The 11746-nt window shown below is 34.2% G+C and overlaps 1 protein-coding gene across 3 annotated transcripts; it reads right to left on the minus strand.

The window, feature by feature from the left end:
* Positions 1 to 3835: 3835 nt before the first annotated feature.
* Positions 3836 to 11422, minus strand: LOC147525561 (phosphoacetylglucosamine mutase-like). 3 transcript variants are annotated; one of them, XR_015222014.1, is made up of 7 exons: positions 11165 to 11422; positions 9929 to 10056; positions 9705 to 9824; positions 6383 to 6484; positions 6161 to 6221; positions 4165 to 4418; positions 3836 to 4025 (listed from the first exon to the last, which is right to left on the minus strand). XR_015222014.1 is itself a non-coding variant. In XM_086608065.1 (7 exons), exons 1-3 carry the CDS (start codon positions 10064 to 10066, stop codon positions 6431 to 6433), a joined length of 312 nt encoding a protein of 103 aa, XP_086464191.1. In that variant the 5' UTR covers positions 10067 to 10872; the 3' UTR covers positions 3836 to 4025; positions 4165 to 4227; positions 4355 to 4418; positions 6161 to 6221; positions 6383 to 6430. The 3 variants fall into 3 exon arrangements, 2 of the variants coding, with proteins under 2 accessions (XP_086464191.1, XP_086464186.1); XM_086608065.1 differs by lacking the exon at positions 11165 to 11422 and having other exon boundaries at positions 4165 to 4227; positions 4355 to 4418; positions 9929 to 10872; XM_086608060.1 differs by lacking the exon at positions 11165 to 11422 and having other exon boundaries at positions 9929 to 10872.
* Between the last annotated feature and the right edge of the window lie 324 nt (positions 11423 to 11746).

Here is an 11746-nt window from a genome sequence, read left to right on the forward strand (position 1 = left end):
GTAGATTTAAATAGTAGGTTAAAATGTTAAATAAGTGGGTCGGTGTAACATTATTGCTTTGAAAATAAGACAAATTGTAAACACTTGTCTATGAGCTTTGAAATGGGCTATGTTATTTTGGTTTGGTCTCTGCTTATTTTTAATTTCATTTTTTCGGCTTATTTCGTTTCTTTCATTTGTCATTGGAAGACCACGTGAACTGAGTTTTAATTGTTGAAACACAAAAAAAGAGGAAGTTCTGACGTCTGAAGTTTGTTTCGGTGAAAGTGTAGAAGTTCTTCCCTCATCGTTCTTTACACATCCAGCTACAAACCCATTCCCCTAAACTCATAGTCCTCATTCTTTGCTCTCTTGGTTTCATATTCATTGTAGTCTTACTTATCTACTACCGTAAATGCCATGGATGGGTAAGTTGTTTTAGTCAAATATTGTTTTAGTCCAATTGCTTAAGATACCTAAGAGACAAAATAGGTTGAGTTGTACATGTGCATGTGTTGGGGACTTGGGTGTTCTCTTTCTCCTAATTTCTGTTTTGGCTGAATTGAATATTTTGTGTTTGATTTGACAGGTTTAGTAGTAAACCTGCATCAGGAGTAATATGTCAGGGTATGGATTGAGAAGACAAATGTGTGGTTTTGCAAACACAGAAATGGATAGCAAAGTTCAAGGCTGAAGCACATATGCTGGCTGCTGAGCTAGCTGTGGATATTGTTAAGAAATACCAACTGCTGTTTTGTTAGTTTTAAAAAGTTGGTGTTAGTTTTTTTGTTTTTGGAGGGCACTTTTTTATGTTTTGAATTGTGATATGTCTTGATACTTTGCAAGTTTGTGTGTTTCAGTCAGTTAAATTATTTTCTAGCTGATGCTGATCACTGTGTAATGTTTCTTGTCCTTTTTCTCTCTTAGCAGTAATCAGGAATATGTTAAAAGCATTTTTTTTTTTTTATGTTGAAAATGTAATATCACTTTAGAAACTTTTGTTGCAAGTTTTTAGGATTGCATGTTTTATTTTGTCTGTTGAACAAAGAATTGTCTATATGTTTCATGATTAACCACTACTGCATTACCATATTCAAATACATTAGCTCTAGCTAGCTAGTACAATATATCATATTTGGTTGTAAGGTAATGAGCCTGGGTGTTGACGCTGCCCCGCCTGCCAGTTCTGTTGGAGTGTTGGTTCGTTTTGAGCCTGATAATTGTAGTAGGTCCCTTCTTCATGAGGTACGTCCAAATTACTTGTTGATTCCCAATTGCATACCTCATCAGTTGAACTCGATGACAACACATATGATGTTAATCTTGTTCCGCATTCCGGTGGAATGTCATCTGTTGGTCCTTGCAGGGGAGGCAATGCGTTGTGTCTGGATATGCATAGTTGCTAAAACGCGAAGTCTGCACCGAAGTTTTTTTCCTTCTTTTAAGTTGAAAAAATCTTATACTGTGGCATGTGCTTATATTATTGGATATAGCTTGGCTACTGGTAAAGTATACGGAAAATGGTTTGCTCAAGATCTCTGAAGACGGAATAAAGAAAGAAACACTATTCTTGATCTTTAGGCATTCCTTTAGGCCCACATATATATTTCTAAATATTGTTTTTTTTAGTTATTGGCAAATGATGTTCCAAATCCTAAAGTACGCACCGCTGGATTGACCCACTTAACTACTTGTTATAAGAGTTAATTTTTCATTGCTTCCACCAATAAATTTGGGTTAATGTCCGTCTGTTTTCAGGTTCATTCATTTCAGGCATGAATTTCAGTGACATCAGAAGACTTCTCTTGTAAAATATATGTATTTTATATTTGGCTGCATGGAGAAATGGACATTATTTGTGCAGTTACTTCTCCAGATTAAAAATGCTACAGTTCGAATAGCACATTAACTACGAATAGGACATAAATGCAAGTCTATATCTATACATTCTTCTTTCAAAACTTCAGACTACATTCTTCTTTCAAAACAACATTATTTTGCTACAAATAAAATAAATAAATGAAATTCAACATAATAAAATTTTGGTATTCAATTACTAATCCTTATGGTTTTCTTTTCTTTATTATGAAACTCTCCATGTCCTTCATTCCTTTAATTTTTTCTTCGAGACAATATATCTTATCTTTGTTGTGTTTATCATCAACCAAACAATGTAGCATAATATTTCTAAGGATGTCGAGTTGATTATGTTTCTCTTCAACCTCTTTTCTTTTCTTCATAAGTTCTTTGAAATTGAAGTCTTCAATTTCCATATCACGTTTATCCTTTATATATTGTATTGTGTGAAAAGCTGCTGAATCCTCTGCTTTTGCAACATAATATGTAGTGCTTCCATCAATTTCTTTAACTACGACGTCTTCATTGTTAAAGAATAAGTCTTTTGGTACCTTTAATGTTACAGTGCTTTTGAATCGTCCGTTCTCTAATTATGTGTTGTAGACTGGATCTTGTTGAACGTTAAGTCCTGCTTATACAATTTCCTTTAGCAATTTTTTTTTACATAAGCTGTAATTTTCATACGCCATTATCTGCAATATACATAATAAAATTTATAAATTCTTGATCCAATACTCTTTAATATAACAAAAAATCCTTACCTTGAAACCATCTCACTGCTCAGCATCACGATTCATTGCATTTGATGCCTTGTTCTTCCTATGGTCTCTGCAAAAGACCAAGAAAAACTTACTTAATATGTACCATGCACATATTGGACACAGCTGTATACAAAAAAGAGAAAAAAAGTTTCTTACATGGGAGGTTCAACCTAATAAGAGCGTCCAAAATCCAAAGTGATACAATGGTAGTTTTACCAGTGCTATGATCTAAGTCGTTTTTTGTTCAGGAAATCCTCTAGAGATCAATCCATTTGATCATTACCAAAATCATCTTTCTCGGATTTGTCATATTCATGTACTTCGATTCGAGCGAGCGGTTAAGAACAGTTAATGGAAATAGAAACTCTTCATCCCAAACCAAAGCGTCCAATTGTCCTCTAAGATCTTAGTTTTCTTCTTTTTGATACCAGCCGGTACTCCTGCTATACTAACCTGCCAAATGAGATCGTTCAAAATCAATTTTCTGTTCTATAGATATATGACTTGAAATTGGCTAATCCTCCCAACTCCCAGGGTGTATTTTATTTGACGCCTATATGGAAGTCGTGTTCGAAAAAATCCAAGTCTGAGCGCAACTTCGGCAAGTTGTTTCACCTCAATGACCATAACCAAAAGACATAGTTTACTTTAACAGTCCCAACTCCTAACATCATGCAAAGTTTCTATATACCCGCAAATGTGCAGAGTCCAATGTCTTTCCAATGGTTGGTGAGGTAACTGAGGTTCAAACTAACTTAATCTTGAAAATCAGATCATCATGGAGAGGATTCATGCCCATTGTTATACATAATGTCCATGTAAGCCTGCTTGAGAGAAAGAAATATAGGATTTAAAAAGACTTTCCTCTGGGAGCTTATGACCAGACCCTACTGAACTTACATGAAGAATATAGGGACTAACCGACTCGCGCAAAAAGTTTATATTTAGTATAGGAACGAAACCATTGAACCTACTCCAATAGTTTCACCTAATTGTACATTCCGATTGTTGGTCAGTAGTCTCCTGTATCTTCAGGAAGCATACAGGAGAAGTTATAGGAGTTTACATAGGGGGCCTAGGTATAGACACAAACTATGTGGCTGAGTCGAGCAATAGTTGAAAGTATAACTAAGGCAGTTGAGATGGGGTGCACAAATGGTTGGGTGGAGTCAGACTCGACTACAACAATTAAGGCATTACAAAGCAACTCAGTGCACTGGAAAATAGGATCAGATCGGGAGAACACAGATGCTTATTATTGTAGGCCACCGATTGTTCATCCGATTAAACACATCTTCAGTGGGAAAAACAAATCTTTAAATTATCATCTAGGTATTTGACAAAGTTTGACATCAAATTCTTGTTATCTAGCAGCAAGGCTATGACAGAGCATGCTTGACAATTGTTGAGAAGCTCACCTCTTGCTCACTGAAAAACAAAGAAAATATGAACATTATTATCACTAAGAGACTATATAATAAACAACAAAATTTAGAAAGAATTTAATCGTTGTTTCTTAAATCATTCTTAATTAACTTATCATAAATTTCACACACTGGTTATTTACCATGACAAAAAAGTAGACATATTCCTACAATGACATCTTGGATTGAATAACTTTCAACGCTACCTGCAAAAATAATAATACACACGATGCCAACATGACCTTGTTAATAGCACATTGAACCAAGTTCAGTGAAAGAACTAACCATTTCCTATCAATATCCTTGAAACGTGCAACTCTTGATAATGCTTACCTGGAAGACAGAAAAGGGCTTCATATATTGTTCCAATTCAAGGGTTGTTACCATCAAAGGATTTCTGTATAACATATAGAAAGATAAGAATCAGTTCACTTCTTTAAATGAGTCCAAAACATTATTTTCCATGGAATACTGGAGTGACATGCATACATAACACAATCCTTTTTTTTTTTTTTTTTTTTTTTTAATATGCAGTGCTAGGGAACACGTTGTACCCCAAAATCCACAAATGGCAGTGTTGCACTATTAGGATTTATTGGATAACAATTTTCCAATTTATGTCATGTCTTACATTCTGACATGTCTCGTTGGTTAATATCTAATATCTTTGTATAGAAAATTAAACCAATACTACTATGAGTCAATGACAGTAAGGAGATGACTCTGCATTCTCCATTTCAAGGATGTGTATACATAAAGAGATACTTAAATTCAACCACCAACTCACTAAGTATCCATAACATAAAAGCCTGATTTCGTTATTACTTACCTTAAATTCTTTATTCACAGAATAATTTGTTTCAACGTTTTTCAGTATCTCAATTATAATCCAGCGAGTAAAATTAAATTCACAGTGAATTGTTAAAAACCTCGAACATGGATGAAACAAAAATAAGCTACTAACTATACCGAAATAAAGAAAAGGTGTAGGCGTACCTTAATGAGTGTGCATGTTCCGCTGCATCTCCAAGTATTCTTTTAATATACAAAACACTATCCAAAGCTAATCCCTTCCTTCACCGACAACAAAAACCATTTTTTAACATCGTCATGTTCTTCCTATATAGTTGTAATTTCATCATTGCAACCAAATAATTGTATTAAACACAACCTCACACCTATTATAATGCATCTATATCATTAAAATTCCTAAACGTTGTGTACCGGATGACAAAAACAATATAAGAGGATCATCTTAGTCTTATCTCAGCAGAAGAGATACAATTCAGAGCAAGGGCTAGAGAAAGGGACATTGAAGAATGATTGGAGTCATGAACCTTGCTTCTTGAAGGATGATGGTCAGCATTTCATAGTGTACAACCAAGTTTGTGCTGGAAGGTACCCCTTAATATCTTGAAAATGTTGGCACGATGAAAAAAACCCAACCCCAGAATTTATAGCTTAACATGACTTAAAAAAAATAAAAAACCCTTAACATGACTGACAGGAGAAAAAAATAATCGCAGTTGTAAAAGATGACTGTGCAGTGATTGGCAAGATGAAGCAGAAACCCTTCTGAGAAATCATATACAATATATCATATACACCTAGACCTGTTACTACTTTATCATATACAATCAAGTGCTTAGTGCTCAATCACTTTTTTTAAAGACGTAATAAGAAAATGATTCAACCAAGTGCACAAATTGATTCGTTAATAGAACCAAAAACTCACTTGGAACAGATAAGTTAAGCCTAAAGATTTCATTCGTGCACAACACTTAGAACAGATAACTTGAGTAGGGCAGAAGCAGTTACCTCGCGTATTATGCCTATAACTTTTTTTTTTTTTTTTTTTTTTTTTTTTTTATTACCTGATACATGTCAAAGCCAGGCAAAAAAGTGACTAAACCCAACATCAACAACAACTATTTGCAGAGACGGTGTTGCTTGAAGAACTATGCAAGGAAAAAGAATCAACTGAAAAAGCAATACTACACGACCACGCAAGAAAGATTCTACAAACACTGAATAATATGCCACGTACACCTGGTATTTCTTTGTATTGAGGCCAAAACGAAAAAACAATTATTTGAAAAATAATGAAGAGTGCGAGAGAAGAGTAGGGGAAAACTATACCTCTATCTGCAAGTTTTAGCTACAGGGTCCAATTGATTTTGCTTGCAAGAAGGGCGAAATCCTAAAATACACAATTATAGAAATCCCTTTCGATCAAATAACAACAATCGATTAAATAACAACATAGAAAAAATAAATGCAAGAAAAGCAACACCTTATCTCAATTTGTTCCTAAGGAAAGGTTAATTGAGGAAGACATGATTTTTTTTTTGATAACATTACCTTTAGAGAAACTAAAGTAGCACTTCCGAATAGACAACATTAGTTGTTTCATCCATAGAATCTGGTGGAAGGATGACACTGATTCTGTTTGAAGAAGTACATCTAGAAAGGGCAACGTATAACTGGTCATGACTAAACACAGGGCCAACAATTCAAAAGACATCTCATAAAACCAAATTGTGAAGTAAGTAAATAGATTCTATCACAGATAAGCCTATGATCAAATAGATTGAAAATGAATAGATGACCAAACCTTGGGATCAAACCCCGCAATAATACCCTACATCTGATTGGTATCCTAATCGTTTAAACACTGAAAGCCAAGTAGAATTTTTGTTGGTTAAAATAACATATTTTCCCTGAAACACTATCACAGTGGTTATCAATAGAGAATTACAATTAGCCAACTCTAAAGGAAACTACACTTAGCGAGTGATGTGGACAACCTGGAGAATCATTGCATGTCAAGTCTTGTGTAAGGTACATATTTAGTTAAAAAAAAAAGTCAGATGCATGTGTTGTGCTTGTGATTAATTCCATGCCACATTTGTGTACATAAGGACATAGAGCTAGATAGCTAGCGAGATAGACACATCAAAAAGACCTGGGAAACCTTGAATTCAGCATGGAAGAGATTGTTGTTATATATTGCACTTGTACCAATCATACACTTTAATGACATTCCTAATACTCGTCACTCAATATTTCCATAGAAATAGAATTGTACGATAGCCCAATGTGTAGACAGACTAAATTCAGTATAAGCATTAATCTAATAATAGCAAAAAATTACATTATACTTATAGTAGGAATCGGAAAACAAAAAAACGCACAAAATCAAAGAGGGGTGTCAAGTTCCAGTTCCTTTAATAACTTGAGAGCTAAACCATATACCCACTTTCACTCTTAGTGTGCAGTACATAATGAACTAAGTAGCAATATTGTAACAAAATCCCACGACCTCCAGACAACACATAATCTCATTACCTAATGAACCAAAAGCAAGTTTGATCACTTAAGTTTCTTTTATTTGTTTGTTTACCTCTTTGGCCTGTCGTCATTCTTGGATTGTGTTATATATTTAGTCGTATGAGCATGTAACTACTTGGATGTTTAATTTTCGTATGCAGACTCCAACGTAAAGCATGGAAATTTTCTAGATATAAAAAGCCAAGAAAAGGTAATTGAATTACATAAGCCTTCCATTCGTACTCACACACACAATCTCAGTTCATGAGTGTGTGTCGAAACATTTGAACACTGAAACCTAAGCATAATTTCTGTTGGTTAAAACATGAGATTTTCCTTGAAACACTAAGAAATAAAAACAGTTGAACTTGTAACATATTTTAGTTTCGGTGGAATCAAGGGCTCACATGTCTATCACGGTAGTACTTCATAGAGATCGAATTAGAATTAGCGAACACTAAAGCTAACATCATATAGCAAGTGATGCAGACAACCTCGAAAACCATTGCATGTCAAGTCTCCAAGAATTCACATTGGACACCAAATTAAAAACAGAAGCTACTTTATGATGAATTGTTAAGGATTTCATTTAGTATAATAAAAAAAACATCAGAAAAGAAACAGAGAGCAATTTATAAAACAAAATTCCCTATCAATTGAATGGATATATATTTTATTTCAGTAATGAAACATGCATTTAAAGAGCTCGATATGTAGGCTCTAAACGACAATGAAAACCATCGAAAGATGGAAACCACTATATTTCAATTGTGCAATAAAAACATTTCAATTAAACTCACTAAAAAGAAAAAAAAACTTCAAAGTCTTAATAGGCAGATAAATAAAACCATAGAGGTTTAGTAATCTCCATTTATCAGAACACCATGGAAACAATTTTTCCATCCATCAATAAGAGTGAAAGCAACAATGGTGCAGAGAATTTATCAGTTATCAGTCAAACCAACAATAATGTTTTTATAGCAAAATATTCTAAAAAACAAACTTGAAAACATGAGATGTCCAAAATTGAAGATAGTTTACCGGTAGGAAGGGGGATGTTGAGCTGCAATGAACAATAAGGAAAACCCTAGAAACAACCGAAGAAAGTTGGAGAAGAGGAATAGTGAAAGCATGTAGTAAGTTTTTTATAATAATAAGTTTTTAAATGAGATTCCTAAATTATCGTCAACAATCGTCAAAATTAGGTGCTTTTTTCCCTATATTGTCGTGTGTAAAAGAAATTGACGTGGACACCTTTAAAGAGCTTGTATAGGGACTGTTATCAATTTTTTTTTCTCCTGATTGTCAGAGAGAAGTTTCCTTTTTTGTCATCCTGATTTCCCGTGAGTAACCCCTGGGTTCCAAGAAGAGTATTGATAGTTCAAATTTTTGGAGTACATTTATTGTTGTGTAGTAGAAAAAAGAGACAGTATAGTGATAGATGTCCTAATCCCAACTCGATATGTTAATCTACAGTCGATACCAAGTACACAGAACATGTATTAGAAACTGAGATTCACACATAACAATGTATTTTACAAACAGAGACGTACACAAAGATGTCCATACATGCATTTACTGTTTTCAAAGTGTCACGACACATCTTAACTATCACTGAAAATAATGGATTTTTTTTAGCACTTATCAGTTTGTAGCCATTCATACAATAGGGTTTTAAATCAATAGAGCAATACAGATATGAAATCTGTATTACCTTGAAAGAAGAATTTCGAACTCTGAAATTTGCAAAGGCTTAAGATATAAACAATAGGATATTCGATAAACCAAAACCCTCATGCATGGATGACTTCATTCCTTGAGAAATTCATGAAGAACACCCTCGCTTGAATTATAACTCCAACTTCTTAAACCCCTCATTTTTTCAATTGGGAACTTGCAAAAAACCAAAACTTCTAAATATTTGTGCGATTGATTGTTGATATTAATGGGAAACAGGTACCAAATTCACAAACAAATTAACGACAGAGAACATACTTGAGAGAAGATAATTAATAATCTTCATGAAGGTTTTGATGAGGCCATTATATCACATTCTACTTATTTAAAAGGAACCTAGTGGTTCCAAATAAATTATATAGTCGTGCACCCCCTTTACGTTTGAGAAGTAGATACAGTTGCTCAAAGTAACTGGATTCAGACACCTTCATGACCATATTCTTTCTACGGAGCATCCAATGCAGTTGCGGTGTTGTGAGGATTCCCATGTCAATCACGACAACACCGACTACAAAACTAATTCCCAGCCCAAGATACAAAGATAAAATAATTTCATACAATCAAGTCAATAAGATGATAGATTTTTTGAAGCAGATATGAGATTACATAAGCATACCTGTTTGGCAGCTTTAAGAAGAACCTCTCCACTTGGCCTTGTGTCTCTTCCCAAATATATCTTCGCAGATTGGATTCTTCCAATTGGAATATCTTCTTTCTTTACAAACTCAGTTACCAACTATAAAAGAGTGGAATAATCATTAAAAATACTAATGAGTAATAAAGTTCATTTACTGAACACAGGAAGAAAAAGAGAGAGCACAATACAAATTCAATATTCACCCGAATAAGATCATTGGGTTCGACGGCATTTGCAATGGCATCGGCAAAGGGTTCCCAGTCTTGACTCAACATACCACCAGTAGGGTCAGCAATTTTGATCCCATTGTCTGAAACTTGATTGTGTGAAGCTGTAATCATCAATCCAATAATTGATTTGATTTTAATTGGTCTCAGAGCTGCCAAAATCCCAACTCGGAAGACCGTCGATGATAAAATTGAAGCATCTACCTTAAATAGTGGTGGGGGTAATTGTACCAATGTACAAACTCAAAGAAGAGTTGGTATAGAGGTGCCCGTAGCTGAGCTAAAGAGAAATTGGGAATGGAGAAGTTATTTCACTACATACATAATAGCAATTAATTACCAGGTAGAAGCTTGAAAATGATACTAAGTAGAAGTTTACTAACATGTGTATGCTTTCAGAAACTATTCATGAATCAGGAGATATGCCTGTAACATATCCTCTTAATCTCAATATATACAACGCATTATTCGCAAACTCACCACTCGAATAGATATGGAAATTGCAATATACACACAAAAGCAACAATTGAAGTACAAAACTTAGTAAAAGGATATGAAAACCATTGCAAGAATCTGAAACGAAAAAATGGGGGTGCATATGCCATCTCAAAACTAAGAGATACCAAAAATTCAAGGTAAACTTTTGATTACATGAGCTAATGTAGTAATGAAGTCATGATTCTAAACACCATTAGCTGTATCTCAACTTTTATACATAGTTGAATGCTATATCTCAATTCTCAAGGCGAAAATGGAAAAAAGAGTTTTTTTTTTCGAAAATGGATAAAATAGTGGTATAGATTGGTGGATATGTTTACTTTTTTTAATTTTGATATTAACCTTCTGTTTCATTCAATTGACAAATACTGGGAAGAAATACCCCTTGATAGAAAAACTCAAACTTCCAAAGTTCCAATACATTCTAAGGCTATGAATATCCAATCTTAAATTAGCCATTTGGGCCCAGTAGGATGGACCACTGCAGTACAGTAACCCTATGAAGATGTATTTGTTTCTAGTATTTGTCAATTGAATGAAACATAAGGTTAACATCGCCCCAAAAGAGGTTTTCCTCCTTAAACATAAAAATAACTGACTACACAGTATGAAGATGTTCTCAGAAATAGCTCTATGATTCCATATGTAACGATAATATGATATCAATTACTTATTTACTTTTCCAAAAGGTCATTATTTGGTGCAGAAACTTACTGTGGTGACCATGGTGACTCTGACGCTTTCAAGTTTGCCTTGCTTTTACTGCTAAATTCTGATAAATGTGACACCACATAATACTTGTTGACAAAACCAACTCCGTCTCTAAACCAACTCCTTTCCAATTCTGGGTGATAGTAGTGCCTTTGATATAAAAAAAACCTGGAATTTTTATATCATCGAATTGGACGAAAGAAACTCTCCGGGCAATCATCGAGAATGAGCGGATGCAATTTTTTTTGGTATGGAGACCGTGATTGAAAAGAAAGGGTTTTGGGTTTTGTTTTGTTTTGTTTTCTTCACGTCAACAAAGATTCACCTAAATTGTCATGAGTAAATAGGGTACTTAAAATTAGCCTAAGTGGACACCCTCAGAGCGCAACAAAAGGGACTGCTATTATATATATATAAATATTTGTAGAAGTGCGGAGGAGTGGAAGAAGGAATTTATTCTCCTCTTCCTTTTCTTTTCCTCTCTCAATTATTTATTCTTTTCATTATGTTTGTTGACAGATTACTGATTGGACAACACTAAAATGAGAGTTTATCGTCGAAAGTCATGCTGTTTGTTCGTGAGTA

This window comes from Coptis chinensis, chromosome 1, assembly GCF_015680905.1.
Source record: "Coptis chinensis isolate HL-2020 chromosome 1, ASM1568090v1, whole genome shotgun sequence".
NCBI classification, from domain to species: domain Eukaryota; kingdom Viridiplantae; phylum Streptophyta; class Magnoliopsida; order Ranunculales; family Ranunculaceae; genus Coptis; species Coptis chinensis.

What these genes read in the sequence shown, in the direction of transcription:
- LOC147525561 (XM_086608065.1), bottom strand. Translation starts at nt 10,066, where the DNA reads ATGATTACAGCTTCACACAATCAAGTTTCAGACAATGGGATCAAAATT. An exon ending in AACCCAATGATCTTATTCGG is followed by an intron (nt 9,825 to 9,928) that starts GTGAATATTGAA and finishes ACTCTTTTATAG; the next exon opens with TTGGTAACTGAGTTTGTAAA. An exon ending in TTCTTAAAGCTGCCAAACAG is followed by an intron (nt 6,485 to 9,704) that starts GTATGCTTATGT and finishes TGCCCTTTCTAG; the next exon opens with ATGTACTTCTTCAAACAGAA.